Source organism: Branchiostoma belcheri, unplaced genomic scaffold (assembly GCF_001625305.1).
Source record: "Branchiostoma belcheri isolate BF01 breed outbred unplaced genomic scaffold, Haploidv18h27 scaffold40, whole genome shotgun sequence".
Classification (NCBI taxonomy): domain Eukaryota; kingdom Metazoa; phylum Chordata; class Leptocardii; order Amphioxiformes; family Branchiostomatidae; genus Branchiostoma; species Branchiostoma belcheri.
The window spans coordinates 2,294,058-2,316,167 of record NW_017804021.1 but is presented as its reverse complement, the minus strand read 5'-3'; the positions used below and the strand labels follow the sequence as shown (position 1 = coordinate 2,316,167).

At 40.9% G+C, this 22,110-nt stretch overlaps 2 protein-coding genes across 2 annotated transcripts in view; both read right to left on the bottom strand.

Moving 5' to 3' along the window:
• LOC109477513 (slit homolog 1 protein-like) overlaps window positions 1-9,058 on the bottom strand; it is a 12,425-nt gene extending 3,367 nt beyond the window's left edge. Inside the window, exons 1-6 of the mRNA XM_019778798.1 lie at window positions 9,035-9,058; window positions 8,633-8,692; window positions 8,057-8,116; window positions 4,379-4,712; window positions 3,008-4,006; window positions 2,151-2,683 (exon numbers count right to left, since the gene is read on the bottom strand). Of these exons, the coding sequence (XP_019634357.1) occupies window positions 2,151-2,683; window positions 3,008-4,006; window positions 4,379-4,711 (1,865 nt within the window). The 5' untranslated portion in view covers window position 4,712; window positions 8,057-8,116; window positions 8,633-8,692; window positions 9,035-9,058. The remainder of the gene's footprint in view (window positions 1-2,150; window positions 2,684-3,007; window positions 4,007-4,378; window positions 4,713-8,056; window positions 8,117-8,632; window positions 8,693-9,034) is intronic.
• A 3,718-nt stretch (window positions 9,059-12,776) lies between these two features.
• Window positions 12,777-15,554, bottom strand: LOC109477512 (slit homolog 3 protein-like). Its single transcript, XM_019778797.1, has 3 exons — window positions 15,105-15,554; window positions 13,936-14,237; window positions 12,777-13,206 (listed from the first exon to the last, which is right to left on the bottom strand). The coding sequence occupies exons 1-3, from the start codon at window positions 15,552-15,554 to the stop codon at window positions 12,777-12,779; spliced, it is 1,182 nt and encodes a 393-aa protein (XP_019634356.1).
• Between the last annotated feature and the right edge of the window lie 6,556 nt (window positions 15,555-22,110).

The window sequence follows — 22,110 nt, the reverse complement described above, 5'->3', positions numbered from 1 at the left end:
AATTCTGAAAATGAAGTAACGTGCTGTAGGTGTACGTGTGTGACCTGTCCGGCATTTGTGCCCGAGGCTAGGCAAGAAATCCTTGCGAACTTCTAAGTAACAGAGAATCCGACCTAAAAGTCTGCAATAACCTGCAATCGAACGACATAATATTGAGGAATTCGCTATTTCAAAATCTTGTTTGGGAGATGTATGGAGCGGATGAAATTATTGTTTTAGTACAGAACCGGTATTTGCTAAAACTGGCCGGGTTTCCAGCATTTTTGTCCGAGGCTAGCGTAGGCAAGAAATCCTTGCGAACTTCTAAGTAACAGAGAATCCGCCCTAAAAGTCTGCAATAACCTGCAGTAGAACGATATAATACTGAGGAATTCGCTATTTCAAAATCTTGTTTGGGAGATGTATGGAGCGGATGAGATTATTGTTTTAGTACAGTACAGGTCAGGTATTTGTTAAAACTGGCCGGGTTTCCAGCATTTGTGTCCGAGGCTAGGCTGGGCTAGAAATCCTTGCGAACTTCTAAGTAACAGAGAATTCGGCCTAAAAGTCTGCAATAAACTGCAATAGAATGACATAATACTGAGGAATTTGCTATTTTAAAATCTTGTTTGGGAGATGTATGGAACGGATAAGATTATTGTTTTAGTACAGAACCGGTATTTGCTAAAACTGGCCGAGGCTAGGCTGGGCAAGAAATCCTTGCGAACTTCTTAGTAACAGAGAATTCAGCCTAAAAGTCTGCAATAAACTGCAATAGAATGACATAATATTAAGGAATTTGCTATTTTAAAATCTTGTTTGGGAGATGTATGGAACGGATGAGATTATTGTTTTAATATAGTACCGGTCGGGTATTTGCTAAAACTGGCCGGGTTTCCAGCATTTGTGTCCGAGGCTAGGCTAGGCAAGAAATCCTTGCGAACTTCTAAGTAACAGAGAATTCGGCCTAAAAGTCTGCAATAACCTTCAATAGAATGACATAATATTGAGGAATTTGCTATTTTAAAATCTTGTTTGGGAGATGTACATGTATGGAGCGGATGAAATTATTGTTTTAGTACAGGACCGGTATTTGCTAAAACTGGCCGTTTTTTTTAACCGGGCAGTAGCGCATTGCTTGACAGAAACATTTTACTACATTTTTGTGATTTTTTTAAAACACACGAAAAAGGACACCCAGAAGGAATTGTCTAGCATACTTAGGTTCGTAAATGTGTGATGTCCACGGCTAATAAAATGTAGCCAAGCTTACTGTACATACAGTGCGAGAAAAAAGGGACAAATTCTGAAAATGAAGTAACGTGCTGTAGGTGTACGTGTGTGACCTGTCCGGCATTTGTGCCCGAGGCTAGGCAAGAAATCCTTGCGAACTTCTAAGTAACAGAGAATTCGCCCTAAAAGTCTGCAATAACCTGCAATCGAACGATATAATACTGAGGAATTCGCTATTTCAAAATCTTGTTTGGGAGATGTATGGAGCGGATGAGATTATTGTTTTAGTACAGTACAGGTCAGGTATTTGCAGACGGCACCTGGGCAAGCGCGCAGGGCCGTCTAGATCCATTTACCGTGTCGTCACGGGAGGTCATACCGTCGGCACGCCCAAGCAGGCGCGTGGGGCTTTGTCGATACCTTTCCCGCGGTACAGTTACAAGAGGTGTCGCCGTAGCCACGCCCAGGCTGGCCCGTGCACGTTGGGCCGTCTAAATCCATTTACCGTGCAGTCACGGGAGGTCATGCCGTCGGCACGTCGGCCATTTACGTAGCTTAATATAAGCTTAAATATTCATTTTTAAGCTAACGTTACGCACACTTAAATGCATCTTATTTAAAACAATTTAAAGTAACTGCCAAAGTCATACTTATCTAAGTCTTTATGTTTTAAACGTAGTCAAGAACACATGTGGAGTACACTGCTGCAAATCAGTGCTTTATCTTTACTGCAACATTAAGCGACCTTAAAGATCAAGTAAGGATACGTTTATGTTTAAGTAGACTTTAAGTTGTTCTTTAAGAGAGTGTAAAGATTGCCTGCCGATTGTAGCATTTACGATGGCTTAAGTGTGACTTAAATAATGCTTAATTATTTTGAAATATTTAAGCATTATTTACGAACACCATTAAGGATGCTTAAATATCGTTTTTCGTGCAGTGATATCAGGTCTTCAGGATTTACATCCCGTAAGTATTGCCCTGTAAGGTTAGCAGGTCCGGCACATCTGATCTGGTCTTCAAATGGGTAAGACCCGTTCATCCTCTGCTTAAAGGGGGCCATCCTACAGTCACACTGCCAGGGGTTGTTGTCAATGTTGACTGTTGAAATGGAAGCCAGTATGTCATATGCCATGACTGGTAGGGTCTCTAATTGGTTAGAATATAATCTAAGCTCTGACAGTGCTGAAATATTCAAGTTTGATAAGGCCTCTACAGGGAAAGTGTTGATGTTATTATGAGAAAGTTTCAGTGTTTGAAGCTGAAGTAGATTCCCTAATATGTCAGCTGTGATGGTGCTGATGTTGTTGTTCTGAAGGTCTAGAGTACGTAGCTTTGTTGTGTCATTGAAGGTGCCTGCCTCAATACTGTGGATGTCATTTCTGTAAAGTCGAAGCTCTTCTAAGTTACCAAGCCCCACAAATATGCCAGCTGGCAGACTAGTTAACTGGTTAAAGTGAAGATACAATTCCTGCAGATTACCAAGTCCCTCAAATATGCCAGCTGACAGACTTGTTAACTGGTTAGAGTAAAGATACAAGAGTTGCAGATTACCAAGTCCCACAAATATGCCAGCTGGCAGAGTGGTTAACTGGTTAAAGTAAAGATACAAGACCCACAGATTACCAAGTCCCTCAAATATGTCAGCTGGCAGACTAGTTAACTGGTTATATTGAAGAAACAACCACTGCAGATTACCAAGTCCCTCAAATATGCCAGCTGGCAGAGTGGTGAACTGGTTATTGTCAAGATACAAGCGATACAGATTACCAAGTCCCTCAAATATGTCAGCTGCCAGACTTGTTAACTGGTTAGAGTAAAGATACAAGTACTGCAGATTACCAAGTCCCACAAATATGTCAGCTGCCAGACTTGTTAACTGGTTAGAGGAAAGACGCAAGTCCCACAGATTACCAAGTCCCTCAAATATGTCAGTTGGCAGAGTGGTCAGATGATTGTCAGAAAGGTGCAGTCCACCCAGGCTGGTTAAGCCGTGGAATGTTTTGTTATGGATTATGGAGATCTGATTGGACCTAAGATCTAACCATGTCAAGCTCCTATACCTTGAGAAGTCAGACTGACTTAAGATTGTGATGGTGTTGTTGTACAATAAAAGCGTAGTGATGTCTGTAGGCAGGTCCTGAGGAACACTGGTGAGGCCTCTGCTGCTGCAGTCACAGTCTGATGAACAGCTGCTGCTGCAGGCTGCGGTCGGGCCAGTGTGTTTTGTGCTGGGAGTGGAGTAGACTGGTGTTGTCTTTTCACAGATCAGGTCTTCAGGATTTACATTCCGTAAGTATTGCCATCTAACATTGGCAGGTCCGTCACATCTGATCTGGTCTTCAAATTCATAGGATCCGTTCATCTTCTGCTTAAAGGGAGCCATCCTACAGTCACACTGCCAGGGGTTGTTGTCAATGTTTACAGTTGAGATCGAAGCCAGTATGTCATATGCCATGAGTGGTAGTGTCTCTAATTGGTTATTATCTAATGTAAGCTCTGACAGTGATGAAATATTCAAGTTTGATAAGGCCTCTAGAGGAAAAGTGTTGATGTTATTATGAGAAAGTTTCAGCATTTGAAGCTGAAGTAGGTTCCCAAATGTGTCGGCTGTGATGGTGCTGATGTTGTTGTTCTGAAGCTCTAGACGACGTAGCTTTGTTGTGTGAATGAAGGTGCCTGCCTCAATACTGTGGATGTTATTACTGGCAAGGTCAAGGTCCTCTAAGTTACCAAGTCCCACAAATATGTCAGCTGGCAGACTAGTTAACTGGTTATTGTTAAGCCACAAGGTCTGCAGATTACCAAGTCCCCCAAATATGTCAGCTGGCAGACTATAGCTAGTTAACTGGTTAGAGTAAAGAGACAAGAACTGCAGATTACCGTGTCCCTCAAATATGTCAGCTGGCAGACTAGTTAGCTGGTTATTGTTAAGCCACAAGGTCTGCAGATTACCAAGTCCCCCAAATATGTCAGCTGGCAGACTATAGCTAGTTAACTGGTTAGAGTAAAGAGACAAGAACTGCAGATTACCGTGTCCCTCAAATATGTCAGCTGGCAGACTAGTTAGCTGGTTAGTGTCAAGAGTCAAGCGCACCAGATAACCAAGTCCCTCAAATATGTCAGCTGACAGAGTTGTTAAATGATTGTCATAAAGGTGCAGGACGATTAGGCTGGTTAAGTTGCGGAAAGTTTTGTTATGGATCATGGAGATCCGATTGGTATGAATATCTAATCTTGTCAAGCTCCTGTACCTTAAGAAATCAGACTGATTTAAGGTTGTGATGGAATTCCCTCTCAAGTTAAGATAAGTGATGTTTGTAGGCAGGTCCTGAGGAACACTGGTGAGGCCCCTGCTGCTGCAGTCACACCATGTACAACTGTCGATTCTGGAACAGTGCGGTGACCATGAACAGCTGCTGCTGCAGGCTGCGGTCGGGCCAGCTTCCTTCAGGATGATCAGCAGCAGAACCAGCATCCTCCTCGCTTTGTTGGACATACTGAACAGAGAGGAGAATATGTATAGAATGACAGTTCAGCTGTGTTAGCAGCTTTAGAAAAAGTCAACATCCCAATACATGTAGTATCAGTACATTTATTTTTAATACTGGTCAGAACCAACATGGCCCAAAAATTCAAAACACTCGATTGATTTTCAGATGTACACTGCTGCACGCACATAAGAATAATTCTTTTTAACCCCTTAGGCCACAGCAAGTAATTATTTTTTTATTCTGTGGGGTTGTGTGGGGCAGCGGCAGCGTGCGTGACTCGGAATCAAGAGGTCCCGGGTTCGAGTCCTGACATGCCACCGATCTTGTGCCCTTGGGAAAGGCACTTTACACGACTTTCCCCACTAGACTCAAGTGAAAATAAGTATTGTCTGTCCAGTATTTGTTTCTATGTGCGAGACACAGCACCAGCAACAGCTGCCTCTGTTCCACATGTATTGTACTGTTGCAATTTCAATAAATAAAAAATGAATAAATAAATAACTGAAAAATAAAAATATTCTGTTTTCCTAATTATTATGGATGACATCAGCGGGCGCATTGATTTTTGCTTGATTTTGGAGAAAAAACAATAAATCTTGTTGCCCTTTGACAGAGGTCAACATGCCGCATCAAGGTCAAAATGGGAAAATGCCATGCCTTGCCATGCTGGAAGGTGTATGGCAGATAAACATGAAGAGAGGAGACAAGACAAGGCTCTGATTTAATGTTTCGACTTTTACTTTGATGCAGTGATGTATTTCATTCCTTTTATATGTTCCCACTGAATCAAATCCATTTGTACAATCAGGGCTCAAATCAGTGTCCTGATGGCACTGACTACTAAAATATAGGCAGGGACAACTAAAAAGATACTTAACACTTAATACGCATTCCCCCTCAGTTAGAGGGTTCCTGGGCCCTACTAGGGTTTGGGTTGGCGTTAGAGGAAGAGCATCCAGCCGTAAAAAAATCTTGCTTCAAAAAAAGACTTGCACTTGGTACAAGCACGTCTAACGCTTGGTTCAGGGGAAAATGACGTTAAAATTGATTTTAAAAAAACAAAAAGTGCTGGGACAACCATAAGGAATAAAAAGTTAATTTCGAGGCCTGACAATGATTGAAAACATTCCTTTTTCAAAGTTGTTTCAGTGACAAATGGATGTTGTGATAGTTGGCAGTAAAGTTAGCACATATGTAGGTATCATTTCTTGTTTAACAGTGTTTATGATGTAAAAATTTCAAAATATAGGAATCTTGTTTTTCGGCCTGCCTTTTTTTTGCCCTCTCGCATTAGGTTTGGAGTCTGCGGAGGATGTCATCCATAAGATTTACTTACTGTGGTCTAAATTGGTGAAATGAACAAAATTCGACCAAACTAGACAAGTGCAGACACTATCTAGTCCCAAATATGTCTAAATTGGATCACAATTCTTCAAGAGAAAAGTGATTTTTAAACTTGATAAGGCGTTACAAAGAGAAGGAGGTCCATAGAATATGCCAAAATTGTGCCAAAAATAAGACAAAGCTCATTCCTCTTCTTGGAAAATAATTCAGTGAAAGATTACCAGTGTTAGGCCAGTGTTCGTATAGAAAAACTGATAAAGTAGTAAGGGTGGCATAATTTTATAAATTGTGGCGTCTGTGTGGTGTAGTGGATAGAGCATCCGACTGTCAAGCAAGGAGACCCAGGTTCAATCCCCAGGGTTGGACCCAGACATGTCCGGACATGCACCCAGATGTTGTGCCCTTGGGAAAGGCATTTTACACATATTTCCCCCCTCAGTTAGAGGGATCCTGGGCCCTACTAGACGGTTTGAGTTGGCGTTAGGAGGAGCATCCAGCCGTAAAAATGTTTGCTTCAAAAAAGACTTGTACTTGGTGCAAGCACCTAACCCCCGGCTGGAGAAAAATGACGTTAAAGTCGGTGTAAAAAAAAAACGTCCAAAACAGGTTAACCGATGACAGCGTTAATACCCTGGGCGTTAGGCTAGTTACCTTATACCAAAAGAAAAGCCGACAAGATAGAATGCCTGGCAACAACCACCCTAAACAATCCTACATTTGTTGGTTGAGTGAGTTTATCTCTTGTGGGGCATTCACGTCACACTCTTTGCCCGCCTTCATGGTTGGCGACCAGAGACACGCAGTCTGCCAGGTCGCAAGCTAGACTGGCCCGTATTTACTTATAGCCCGTGTTTACATTGTTAATGGCATGTGGATCCTCTCATGCAAAAGTTGGCTTGCTTTTAGTGGCGTCAGGCCAGGTCGCAAGCCAAACGAGCCCGTATTTAAGCCTGTGTTAACCTTACGCCAAAAAGCAGTAATACTCAAGCAACTGGATATGATTTTGGAAACGGTCAGACGTTTCAGTTAGTATCCACTAGCTTTCCTTAGTGACTGAGAGACCAGAGGAGAAATGCAGGTTTATAAGCACAACCTATTGATTGATATGCAAATAAAGTGAAGACAATTTTTTGGAAGTCGAAAAGGGAACAAAAGTCAGACAAGTCAAGACAAGATGATGCAAATAAGTCTGAAAGCTCCTGTCAAACAGAACAGGAGTGTGTTTACATTGTATGACATGTCCTCATGCAAAAGTGGTCTGGTTCTTAAGTGACGTCATTGCCTGTCTTCTCAAAATAGCCTGGGCGTCATCTGTAACTTGTAACGGCAGTCCCAAAAAAAATCACAAAACACTAGGGCCTTGTTCAAAATAAAATTACTGGCCACAGAACATGTGCCAAAATTAATATCCAACAACTAACTCAAAATAGCCTGGGCGTCACCCGATTTTAACGGCAGCCCCCCCCCCAAAAAAAAAACACAAAACACTAGGGCCTTGTTCAAAATGAAATTACTGGACACAGAACATGTGCCAAAATTAATGTCCAACAACTAACACAACCTGGAACACTAAATCTAACGCATCAAATTCAACATCATAACAAACAACATAGAAAATACAATAAACAACCTGGAGGTATAAAATCTCAGATTTTCCTTGTTTCCTGTTAATGTTGACACAAGTTAACGTTTAAGACAACGAAATCGCCTTCCTGTCATCCTTGTATATTTAAGTGTCTTAAGAAGTGGAAATTCTAGAGTTTATTTCAATTAATGAATCTTTAACCTGACGAAAAATCCAGGGTAATATTAAAAACTTAAACAGTTGACTTTGTGTCTGAGCTTACATGGTGCCTTCTGACATTTTTCCTGTTCAACATTTCCTCATCGCCATTTTGTTCTGACATTTGAGCAATTGTTCCAACAAATTTAGCTCTCATCATCCGGACAAAAAATACATGAGGTTCCATGTTGTTCAAGGGTAACACAGAAGTTGATTGACTCACCTCAGTATGGAAGGAAGATACCTTCAGATTTTCCAATGGTACAAGACAAGGAAATGGTGTCTGTAAAAATAAAACAAAGGCGTGTAAGGCCGTCAGTAGTTCCCCAAATCATAAAGTACACAATTGGTGGTTTAAAGAAGATAACGTTGAACACCTCAGTAAGCAGGCAAAGTTTGGAGAAAATTCAGAAACATTTCTCAGTATTTTCTAGACTGAGTACTTAACTGATGATCACTTGTAATCGTTAACTCTTAATGTTGACACATGTTCATGATAATGTCTTAAAGACCATGAAATCTCCTTCCTATCATCCTTGAATTAGGGTCTTAAGAAGAAGTTGAAATTCTAGAGAGTAAGTTCTTAAAGTTTATAATTCTTTAACCAGCCAAAAAAATCAGGGTTACACCTAAAGGCAGGAGCCAACTGTGTGTCAACTACTTGCCTTCTGACATTTTTCCTGTTTAACATTTCCTTGTCGCCATTTTGAGCAATTGTTCCAACAAATTTAGCTCCCATGGACAAAAAATGCATCAGGTTCCATGTTGTTAAGGGTAACAGAGAAGTTGATTGACTCACCTCAGTATGGAAGGAAGATACCTTCAGATTTTCCAATGGTACAAGACAAGGAAATGGTGTCTGTAAAAATAAAACAAAGGCGTGTAAGGCCGTCAGTAGTTCCCCAAATCATGAAATCTCCTTCCAATCATCATTGAATAAGGGTCTTAAGAATAAGTGGAAATTCTAGAGAGTTTCTTTAACTTATAAGTAATTTATCTTTATCCTGCCAAAAAATACAGGGTTACACAGGTGGTCAACTGTGTGTCAACTACCTGCCTTCTGACATTTTTCCTGTTCAACATTTCCTCGTCGCCATTTTTTTCTAACACTTGAGCAATCCTTCCAACAAATTTAGCTCTCATGGACAAAAAATGCATCAGGTACTATGTTGTAGGGTAACAGAGAAGGTGATTGACTCACCTCAGTATGGAAGGAAGATACCTTCAGATTTTCCAATGGTACAAGACAAGGAAATGGCGTTTGTAAAAATAAAACAAAGGCGTGTAAGGCCATCAGTAGTTCACAAAATCATAAAGTACAGCATTGGTGGGTTATATAAGATATCTTTGAAAATGTCGTTAAGCAGGCAAAGTTTGGAGAAAATTCAGAAACATTTTTCAGTATCTAGTAGTACTGTAACCGATGATCACGTAATCATTAAGTCCTCTTAATGTTGACACATGCTCATGTCTTAGACCATAAAATCTCCTTCCTATCATCCTTGAATATTAGGGTCTTAAGAAGAAGTGGAAATTCTAGCGAGCAAGTTCTTTAAGTTTCAGCTAATAAATCCTTAACCAGCCAAAGAAATCCAGGGTTACACTTACAGGCAGCCGACTGTGTGTCAACTATTTTCCTGTTCAACATTTCCTCATCGCCATTTTGTTCTGACATTTGAGCAATTGTTCCAACAAATTTAACTCTCATGGACAGAAAATACATCAGGTTCCATGTTGTAGGGTAACAGAGAAGTTGATTGACTCACCTCAGTATGGAAGGTAGATACCTTCAGATTTTCCAATGGTACAAGACAAGGAAATGGTGTCTGTAAAAATAAAACAAAGGCGTGTAAGGCCGTCAATGGTTCCCCAAATCATAAAGTACAGCATTGGTGGGTTACATAAGATATCTGAGAAAACCTCGGTAAGCACGCAAAGTTTGGGGAAAATTCAGAAACATTTCTCAGTATTTATTAGTACTTTCACTCATGATGATCACTGGTGTTAAGTCCTCTTAATGTTGACACATGCTCATGTCTTAGACCATGAAATCTCCTTCCTATCACCCTTGAATAAGGGTCTTAAGAAGAAGTGGAAATTCTAGAGAGTAAGTTCTTTAAGTTTCAGCTACTAAATCTTTAACCAGCCAAAAAAATCCAGGGTTACACTTACAGGCAGCCGACTGTGTGTCAACTATGTGCCTTCTGACATTTTTCCTGTTTGACATTTCCTCATCGCCATATTTTTGAGCAATTATTCCAACGAATTTTAGCTCTCATGGGCAGAAAATACATCAGGTTCCATGTTGTAGGGTAACAGAGAAGTTGATTGACTCACCTCAGTATGGAAGGAAGATATCTTCAGATTTTCCAATGGTACAAGACAAGGAAATGGTGTCTGTAAAAATAAAATAAAGGCGTGTTTTTAAGGCCGTCAGTGGTTCCCCAAGTCATAAAGTACTCAATTGGTGGGTTACATAAGATATCTGAGAACACCGGTAAGCACGCAAAGACTAAGTTTGGGGAAAATTCAGAAACATTTCTCAGTATCTGTTGTAACTGATGCCGTGTATGATCAATGGTAATTGTTTCCTGTTAAAGTTGACATAAGTTAATGTCTAATAAACTATGAAAGCTCCTTCCTATCATCCTTGTATAAGTGTCTTAAGAAGAAGTGGAAATTCTAGAGAGTAAGTTCTTTAAGTTTCAGCTAATAAATCTTTAACCTGAGCCAAAAAAATCCAGGGTTACACCTAAAGACAGCCGACTGTGTGTCAACTACGTGTACGTTCCTTTCTGACATTTTTCCTGTTTAGCATTTCCTCATCGCCATTTAGAGCAATTGTTCCAACAAATTTAGCTCTCAAAAAATTGAACAGAAAATGCATCAGGTTCCATGTTGTAGGGTAACAGAGAAGTTGATTGACTCACCTCAGTATGGAAGGAAGATACCTTCAGATTTTCCAATTGTACAAGACAAGGAAATGGTGTCTGTAAAAATAAAACATTTTTCCTGTTCAACATTTCCTTGTCACCATTTTGATCAATCCTTCCAACAAATTTAGCTCTCATGGACAGAAAATACATCAGGTACCTGTAATTATATTGTAGGGTAACAGAGAAGTTGACTGACTCACCTCAGTACGGAAGTTAGATATCCTCAGTCTCCAAACTCCTTGAAGTGAGGGAGTCAGTCTTAACTGCGTCTTTCAGCCAAGCTTTCAGCAAAGTGTATCTGCACTCGTCTGCTATTCAGCCAAGATCAGGTGTGATGCGTGGGCGAATGGGGAAACTTGGCTGACGCTCAGGGTTTGTAGGTAACGCATGACTGTGCAAAAGTTGTGGGGATTATCATGATCAGTTCCTCCAGACACCACACAGGGAGGAAAAACAATCCAAGATCAGTGCACTTAAAGGCATCCAATGCGATTTCAGGGCAGCAAAACTGGAAATATTTTGAATAAGACAATCTTTGTGATATTGACAAATTAGCGAGATCAGGAATATGATAAATATGTGACTTTAGTACCTTTGCCCGTCACCAGGTGGCGCAGGTGCAGCACGATTGTGACAGTGGGCGGCAGGCCAGTGACTGCAGTACCTTACCCTGTCACTGGGCGGCGCTGTATGAACACTTCAATCCTTGTTTAATAACCAAGCATATTTGCAGGCATGGACACCACAGACAAAGACTGGAGTTGAACCATTTTATTCCCTTCCTTTTCATATATTATAAGCTGCGGATCAGCTGCAGCATCTTTAGCAGCTGCTGTCACCTCACATATTTGTGGGACTGTGGACCTTCTCCAGGGTACAGGGAGGGAGATGGAACCTCATGACCATTGTTAAAGCTGCCGAGATGCTGCATTTGGCCTGAGCCTGACTGTGATGTTTTTTTTTGTCTTCACTTTATTTGCATATCAATCAACGGGTTGTGTATATAAGCCTGCTTTCCCCTCTGGTCTCTCAGTCACTGACGAAAGCTAGTGGATACTAGCTGAAACGTCTGACGTTTTCAAAATCATATCCAGTTGCTTGAGTAACTGTTTTTTTGGCAGTGCATAATGAACCTGATCTTAACATCGTATAACGATGATCTTCGGTTCAATATGTCACATCGATTCCCCTCGCTTAAGTACACATACATACCCTTATCAAATACATTATACACAATGGCATGGTACATAATTGTCGAAAAGTCGAACATCTCTAAGAGGAATTCAACAAGAATCTGTTTACTGCAGTCTTGAATTTACTCATATTAGGACTGTCAGGGAAGACCGAGGCTGGTAAGGAGTTCCACAGCCTGCTAGTCCTTGGTACACATTTCAAGACATGTGAAGCTGAGTGTTTGATCTTGGCACTTTAACAAAGTAAGGGTGCCCACTTGTAGTCGAGCGAGTTACTCGCGTTCTAAATACTTTGGTCGGCAGAATTCCAGTGAGTTCCTCTGAGGGTTGCAGGAAGACGTGCCGGTAAAAGGTACTCAGACTGGCTACTTTTCTCCTGTGTTCTAAGGGATATATTCCTACCATTTGCGGATCCCTAATTTGGAGCTGACGTAAAGCTTTCTTCTGAAAGCTGTCAAGAAGTTTAAGTACAGTTGCACCAGCTCCGCTCCATATTGGGGAAGCATATTCCATGAGGGGACGCTTATGTTTGTGACTGACTAAGGACGTCATCATACCTTACTTCATCTGTCCGTGTGTCACAACCAACGATTGTACGTGCAGCTTCATCTGCTGATTCAATCTGAGAGGCAGCCTGGGGGCCAGTTTGATTTTCAGGGGGAAAGGAAGGGGGCAAAACCAAATAACCAAAGCTGTCAAGACTCTGCCTGTTGCCTGCACCTCTGTGTGGACTTTCTAACTGATTGACTTCATCTATGGTGTCATCTATGGTGTCTATGTATGGTCCTGTAACAATTACTTGTCGACAGACCCGTTACATACATGTAGTTTCCTTTGCAGGTTCTACCTCATCATCATTCTCATAAACCATAAGGTGCGAACCAGCTGCAGCATCTTTAGCAGCTGCTGCCACCTGCCTGTTCTCATATTTGTGGGACTGTGGATCTTTCGCTACAGATTCTATCTCGTCATCATTCTCATAAACCATAAGCTGTGGACCAGCTGCAGCATCTTTAGCAGCTGCTGCCACCTGGCTGTTCACATATTTGTGGGACTGTGGACCTTCTCCAGAAGACAGGTAGGGAAACGGAACCTCATAACCATCGTTAAAGCTGCCGAGGTGCTGAATTTGCCCTAAGTCAGATCTTTGTGATGGGCCAGCAACACTGGTTGTACAAGCAGCTGCATCTGCTGATTCAACCTGGGCAGCAGCCTGGGCCTGGGGGCCAGTCTGATTTTCTGGCCTAGGGGGAAGGGAAGGGGGCAAGACCAAATAACCAAAGCTGTCAAGACTCAGCCAGTTACCTGCATCTTGGTGTGGACTTTCTGACTGATCGATATCGTCTATGGTGTTGTACTCGGCTGTGTCAGGGTCCTCATCTGTTGGGAGGTTATAGATATGCTGGCTGTCTTCTGTATCAGAATGGGATGTTTCAGATTGACTGTTCATTCCTGCACTTGTGCCAACTGCCGGTAGCTCCATCTGCTCATTTAGACCACTAGCACTGGCTGTGCCTGTGGGGTTTGTGTTGCTAAAGCCTTGCTGAGAAGGATCCCTTTGCCTCCTCTTATACATGCACCCTACTGCAAAGGCAATAGTGCAGATAAGGAGGAGTCCAAGAATAGCTCCCATAGTAGCAAGAATGGGCACAGACAGGACAATGCCACCATCAGCAGGGCCAGTATTGCTTTCAGTCATTGTCGACTGAAAACCAAAAGGAGAATCAGAACTGACTGTAGACCAGCCTGGGTTAGAGTCAGCAGTGGGAGTGTTGCTCTGTGTTGGTGCATTTGATGTTGACAGATGAAAAGGAGAAGAACTGCTGACTGGAGACAAGCTAAGAGTAGAGTCAACAATGTGTTTAGTGCTAGAAGTGGAGTAGACTGGTGTTGTCTCTTCACAGATAGGGGGGTCTTCAGGATTTAACGTTACATCCCGTAAGTCTGCAGGATTTACATCCCGTAAGAGTTGCCTTTGAAGGTTAGCAGGACCGGCACATCTGATCTGGTCTTCAAATGAGTAAGACCCGTTCATCCTCTGCTTAAAGGGAACCATCCTACAGTCACACTGCCAGGGGTTGTTGTCAATGTTAACAGTTGAGATGGAAGCCAGTATGTCATATGCCATGACTGGTAGTGTCTCTAATTGGTTATTACCTAATGTAAGCTCTGACAGCACTGAAGAATTCAAGTTTGATAAGGCCTCTACAGGGAAAGTGTTGATGTTATTATGATAAAGTCTCAGTGTTCGAAGCTGAAGTAGGTTCCCAAATGTGTCAGCTGTGATGGTCCTGATGTTGTTGTACCGAAGATCTAGATCACGTAGCTGTGTTGTGTCATTGAATGTGCCTGCCTCAATACTGTGGATGTTATTACTCTCAAGTTCAAGTCTCTCTAAGTTACCAAGTCCCACAAATATGTCAGCTGGCAGACTAGTTAACTGGTTAGCGTGAAGAGCCAAGTCCTGCAGATTTCCAAGTCCCTCAAATATGCCAGCTGGCAGGCTAGTTAACCGGTTAGAGAAAAGATACAAGGTCTGCAGATTTCCAAGTCCCACAAACATATCAGTTGACAGACTATTTAACCGGTTAGATTGAAGATACAAGGTCTGCAGATTTCCAAGTCCCACAAACATATCAGCTGACAGACTATTTAACCGGTTAGATTGAAGATGCAAGGTCTCCAGATTACCAAGTCCCTCAAATATGCCAGCTGGCAGACTAGTTAACCAGTTATTGGAAAGATGCAAGGTCTGCAGAATTTTACCAAGTCCCTCAAATATGTCAGCTGGCAGACTAGTTAACTGGTTATCGTCAAGAACCAAGTCCTGCAGATTTCCAAGTCCCTCAAATATGCCAGCTGGCATGCTAGTTAACTGGTTAGTGTAAAGCCACAATAACTGCAGATTTCCAAGTCCCACAAATATGCCAGCTGACAGACTGGTTAACTGGTTATGGTGAAGCCTCAAGTCCTGCAGATTTCCAAGTCCCTCAAATGTGCCAGCTGGCAGACTAGTTAACTGGTTAGTGTGAAGCCACAAGGTCTGCAGATTACCAAGTCCTACAAATATGTCAGCTGGCAGGCTAGTTAACGGGTTATTGTTTAAAAACAAGGCCTGCAGATTACCGAGTACATCAAATATGCCAGCTGGCAGAGTGGTTAACTGGTTATTGTTAAAATACAAGGACTGCAAATTACCAAGTCCCTCAAATATTCCAGCTGGCAGAGTGGTTAAATGGTTGTCAAAAAGGTACAGTAGAGTTAGGCTGGTTAAGCCGTGGAATGTTTTGTTATGGATCATGGAGATCATATTTGTTTGAAGGTGTATTCTTGTCAAGCTCCTGTACCTTGAGAAATCAGACTGATTTAAGGTTGTGATGGCATTTGCTTCCAAGTCAAGCCTAGTGATGTCTGTAGGCAGGTCCTGAGGAACACTGGTGAGGCCTCTGCTGCTGCAGTCACACTGTGTACAACTGTCGATTCGGTAACAGTGCGGTGACCATGAACAGCTGCTGCTGCAGGCTGCGGTTGGGCCAGCTTCCTTCAGGATGATCAGCAGCAGAACCAGCATCCTCCTCGCTTTGTTGGACATACTGAACAGAGAAGAGATAGAATGCAGTTCAGCTTTGTTAGCAGATTTAGAAAAGGTCAACATCCCAATAGTATCAATAGACCAGTAAGTATAATACTGGTCAGAACCAACCAGGCCCAAAAATTCAAAACACTCCACTGATTTTCAGATGTACACTGCTGCACGCACATAAGACCCCCCACACACACACACACACATAAGAATAATTCTTAACCCCTTAGGCCAAAGTAATTATTCTTTTATTCTGTTTTCCTCAGAAATTATTATGGATGGCATCAGCGCGCGCATTGATTTTTCCTTGATTTTGGAAAAAAAACAAAAAATCTTGTTGCCCTTTGACAGAGGTCAACATGCCACATCAAGGTCAAAATGGGCAAAATGCCATGCCTTGCCATGCTAGAAGGTGTATGGCAGATAAACATGAAGAGAGGAGACAAGACAAGGCTCTGATTTAATGTTTTGACTTTTACTTATTTCATTCCCACTGAATCAAAACCATTTGTACAATCAGGGCTTAAAACTAATGGTGTCCCGATGGCCACTGACAACTAAAAGATACTTTGGGACATTTTTGGGGCAATAAAAAAATAACATCACAATGCCAGCCCTTCTATTGTTCATCCATAGGATGTCATCCATAAGATTTACTTACTGTGGCCTAAACTGGTGAAATGAACAAAATTCGACCAAACTAGGCAAGCGTAGACTCTACCTGTTCATTTCCCAAATTTGTCTAAACTGGATCACAATTTAGAAAAGTGATTTTTTTTTTGTAAACTAGATAACTTAAGGCATTACAAAGAGAATGTCCATAGAATATGCCTAAATCATGCCAAAAATAAGACAAAGCTCATTCCTCATCTTGGAAAATAATTCAGTGAAAGATTACCAGTGTTAGGCCAGTGTTCGTATAGAAAAACTGATTAAGTAGTAAGGGTGGCATAATTAAAAAAAAAAGCATTTACAAACGTCCAAAACAGGTTAACCGTTTGTTTTTTAATCCAACATGTAATCACAAGACGTGGTGATGGCACACTCAAGTTTTTTCAACTTATATTAATGTCCCACCAACACGGGACAATACAATTCTCATTTTCACCTGAGTGAACTGAGGAAAGTTGTGTTAAGTGCCTTTCCCAAGGGCACAAGATCGGTGACATGGGCAGGATTCAAACCCGCAACCTCTTGGGTGTGAGCCAAATGCGCTACCGACTGCGCCACACGACCCCACATTGACAGTGTTTACCCTGGGCGTTAGGCTAGTAAACTTATACCAAAAGAAAAGCTGACAATATACAATGTCTGAACAGGGTTGGACAAGTTTTCAGAAATCCACAAGCACATGATCATTTCTACTTGCCCAAACCAACTTTTCACTTGCCCAATGCGAAGTGTAAATGACATATTTCCAAATTGCTTTTTTACCACATGGAAATTTTTCAGTGAAAAAAAGCACTTTGTATTGTTGTATGCTTGACCAGTACCTGTATTTCCCAAAGTAATCTAAGGATAGTACGACAAAAAGTCATACTTTTGACTGACAAGTACAGGGGAAAATGCACTTGTCCAAACAGTGCTTTTACTTGCCCTGGGCAAGTGGGCAATAGGACTTGACCAACCATGACTGTTTAGCAACCGCCCTAAACAATCCTACATTTGTTGGTTGAGTGAGTTTATCTCTTGTGGGGCATTCACGTCACACTCTTTGCCCAACGTCATGGTTGGCGACCAGAGACACGCAGTCGGCCAGGTCGCGAGCCAGATGGGCCCGTATTTACTTATAGCCCGTGTTTACATTGTTAATGGCATGTGGATCCTCTCATGCAAAAGTTGGCTTGCTTTTAGTGGCGTCAGAGACATGCAGTCGGCCAGGTCGCAAGCCAAACGAGCCCGTATTTAAGCCTGTGTTAACCTTACGCCAAAAAGCAGTAATACTCAAGCAACTGGATATGATTTTGGAAACGGTCAGACGTTTCAGTTAGTATCCACTAGCTTTCCTTAGTGACTGAGAGACCAGAGGAGAAATGCAGGTTTATAAGCACAACCTATTGATTGATATGCAAATAAAGTGAAGACAATTTTTTGGAAGTCGAAAAGGGAACAAAAGTCAGACAAGTCAAGACAAGATGATGCAAATAAGTCTGAAAGCTCCTGTCAAACAGAACAGGAGTGTGTTTACATTGTATGACATGTCCTCATGCAAAAGTGGTCTGGTTCTTAAGTGACGTCATTGCCTGTCTTCTCAAAATAGCCTGGGCGTCATCTGTAACTTGTAACGGCAGTCCCAAAAAAAATACACAAAACACTAGGGCCTTGTTCAAAATAAAATTACTGGCCACAGAACATGTGCCAAAATTAATATCCAACAACTAACTCAAAATAGCCTGGGCGTCACCCGATTTTAACGGCACGACCCCCCCCCAAAAAAAAACACAAAACACTAGGGCCTTGTTCAAAATGAAATTACTGGACACAGAACATGTGCCAAAATTAATGTCCAACAACTAACACAACCTGGAACACTAAATCTAACCCATCAAATTCAACACCATAACAAACAACATATAGAAAATACAATAAACAACCCGGAGGTATAAAATCTCAGATTTTCCTTGTTTCCTGTTAATGTTGACACAAGTTAACGTTTAAGACAACGAAATCGCCTTCCTGTCATCCTTGTATATTTAAGTGTCTTAAGAAGTGGAAATTCTAGAGTTTATTTCAATTAATGAATCTTTAACCTGACGAAAAATCCAGGGTAATATTAAAAACTTAAACAGTTGACTTTGTGTCTGAGCTACATGGTGCCTTCTGACATTTTTCCTGTTCAACATTTCCTCATCGCCATTTTGTTCTGACATTTGAGCAATTGTTCCAACAAATTTAGCTCTCATGGGCAGAAAATACATGAGGTTCCATGTTGTAGGGTAACAGAGAAGTTGATTGACTCACCTCAGTATGGAAGGAAGATACCTTCAGATTTTCCAATGGTACAAGACAAGGAAATGGTGCGTGTAAAAATAGAACATTTTTTCCTGTTTGATATTTCCTCATTGCCATTTTTTTCTGACACGAGCAATTGTTCCAACAAATTTAGCTCTCATGGGCAGAAAATGTATCAGGTTCCATGTTGTAGGGTAACACATAAGTTGATTGACTCACCTCAGTATGGAAGGAAGATATCTTCAGATTTTCCAATGGTACAAGACAAGGAAATGGCGTCTGTAAAAATAAAACAAAGGCGTGTAAGGCCGTCAGTAGTTCACAAAATCATAAAGTACACAATTGGTGGGTTATATAAGATATCTTTGAAAACATTGTTAAGCAGGCAAAGTTTGGAGAAAATTCAGAAACATTTCTCAGTGTCTAGTACTGTAAATGATGATCACTTGTAATCGTTAACTCTTAATGTTGACACATGTTCATGTCTTATACCATGAAATCTCCTTCCTATCTTAGGGTCTTAAGAAGAAAGTGAAATTCTAGAGAGTAACTTCTTTAAGTTTCAGCTCATAAATCTTTATCCTGCCAAAAAAAATCCAGGGTTACCAACTGTGTGTCAACCACGTTCCTTCTGACATTTTTCCTGTTCAACATTTCCTCATCGCCATTTTGTTCTGACATTTGAGCAATTGTTCCAACAAATTTAACTCTCATGGGCAGAAAATACGTCAGGTGTCATGTTGTAGGGTAACAGAGAAGTTGATTGACTCACCTCAGTATGGAAGGAAGATACCTTCAGATTTTCCAATGGTACAAGAGAAGGAAATGGTGTCTGTAAAAATAAAACAAAGGCGTGTAAGGCCGTCAGTAGTTCACAGAATCATAAAGTACGCAAATGGTGGGTTATATAAGATATCTTTGAAAACCTCGGTAAGCAGGCAAAGTTTGGGGAAAATTCAGAAACATTTCTCAGTATTTACTAGTACTTTAACTGATGATCGCTTGTAAGCTTTAAGTCCTCTTAATGTTGACACATGTCCATGTCTTAGAACATGAAATCTCCTTTCTATTATCCTTGAATAAGGATCTTAAGAAGAAGTGGAAATTTTAGAGAGTAAGTTCTTTCTTTAAGTTTCAGGTCATAAATCTTTAACCGGCCAAAAAAAACAGGGTTACACTTAAAGACAGCCAACTGTGTGTCAACCATGTTCCTTCTGACATTTTTCCTATTCAACATTTCCTTGTCGCCATTTTGAGCAATCCTTCCAACAAATTTAGCTCAAAGGGGAAATTCTAGAGAGTTTCTATAAGTTAATAATTTATCTTTATCCTGCCAAAAAATACAGGGTTACACCTAGAGGCAGCCGATTGTGTGTCAACTATTTTTCCTGTTCGAAATTTCCTCATCACCATTTTGTTCTGACACTTGAGCAATCCTAAGCAAATTTAGCTCCCATGGATGAACAATACATCAGGTACCATGTTGTAGGGTAACAGAGAAGTTGATTGACTCACCTCAGTATGGAAGTTAGTTCAATCTTCAGTCTCCAAACTTCTTAAAGTCTCAGGGAGTCCGTCTTAACTGTGTGCGTCTTTCAGCCAGGCTTTAAGCAAAGTGTATCTGCACTGCTATTCAGCCAAGATCAGGTGTGATGTGTGGGCGAATGGGGGAACTTGGCTGTCGCTCAGGGTTTGTAGGTAACGCATGACTCACTGTGCAAAACTTGTGGGGATTATCGGCCCCTCCAGAGTAACAGGAGGAGGAAAAAAATGCAAGATCTGTGCACTTAAGCTGCCAACAGACCTTCTTTGTGAGCTGTACTGTCTGTGAACGATAAGGCCACAACGCCTTAATTCTATGGATGACATTGATTTTCGCCTGTTAAAAAAAAATCACGTCCTCCGAGGCTCTGGCCTGGCTCTAGGCCTGGGTAGTCCATGGTAGTTGGCGACAATAAGGAGGTGTTGAACTCTGGAGGATGGACCCAGGCTGCTGAAGCTCCACGACTCATTAGAACTCAGTACATACGTACAGTACCGTTTCATAAATTCCGCAAAAAAAAAACAAAATACGTCGCTATGTGCTGCCGCAAATTCACAATACCAGCTTTGTATTCCTGTGGTTTAGTAGCATTTTTAAATATTTTTGGCCAGAATTTTTTTTTATTCGCCCGCACGCACTAGTTTGCGTGTCTTCAGAGAATGTCATCCATAAAATTAAGGCGGTGTGGCCTAAGAAGCAGAAACAGGATTGTATAATAATTAGACGAGGCTGAGACCCAAGTAGCAGTGACCAGGGGACGTAACGTGGATTCTTCAGCATTATCATAGGGGTCTGCCTAAACACCACAACCCACCATGGTTGCAGTTGGTGAATACATTTTATTAAGTGACTTCAGTACCTTTGCCCGTCACCAGGTGGCGCTTGTCAGGTGCAGCACAATTGTGACAGTGGGAGGCAGGCCAGTGGCTGCAGTACCTTACCCTGTCACTGGGCGGCGCTGTATGAACAGTTCAATCCTTGTTTAATAACCAAGCATATTTGCAGGCATGAACACCACAGACAAAAACTGGAGTTGAACCATTTTATTCCCTTCCTAATCTAAGTTACATTTTGAAGTCCTTGCCTTAGTAACTGTCAGTTCTACCCTCTTCCAGTGTCTTCATTCTCTCTAGTCATCTCTTCAACTTACCTACTTCCAGTAAGTAGTTTTCACACAACTATATGTAACTTATGTTGTATTGTATGTTCTACATGTATTATGTATTACTAAGTATTATATGGCATTAGAATGTAATTTAACTCACTAATTCAAAATTGTGAGTTAAATTACATATTACATAATTTAAAAAAATTACAATATTGAAGTTATCAATTTCATGCTAAACTATTCTTACTCTATTTCACACTGTAACTAGATTTAATTTTCAGCACAATATATCCTTTAACAGTGAATTCTAATACATACATTGCATTAAACAGTATACACAGTAAGTAATTAAACTAGCGCTGTAACCCTAACATATGGTGTTAAAGCTTTAAAAATCACAGAATCACAGAATATTTCTGATTATTTCCACAGTCACCACAGTTTTTAACATTTTTGCTTTTGTTTATATACATATAAGAGATATATTTGATTCACAACAAAAAGATCCATTTTATAATAAAATGTTCAGTTTTATAGAGTAGACAAAAACCTTCCTCCATGTTTCCTAGTCCTAGTGTCAGTGCTTTTGCTGCAATGATGTTGTTTCTATCATATTAATGATTATAATATTTAACATAGAATAGAATATTGATAATAATAGATTATGGTATTAGAATATATCATATTTACTAGGCCTTCACACAATCCTAACCTCATCACAATATACTACTGGTGTGTATACTACGTGTGGGTCCTAATTATATGTCTGCCCTTAACAATTAAGTAACACATTTCCTTGACCCGGCATGTCATCTTTTTGTGGCCCTTTTAAAAACTTTTTCTGTCTCTACTATCAATGTCTATATGTCGTGTGGCAATTGTATTCAATTTGAGCATATTACATTTGTTGTATATCTTTGCACACAAGCACTTAAACCTACTCATCCACAATTTGTCCACAA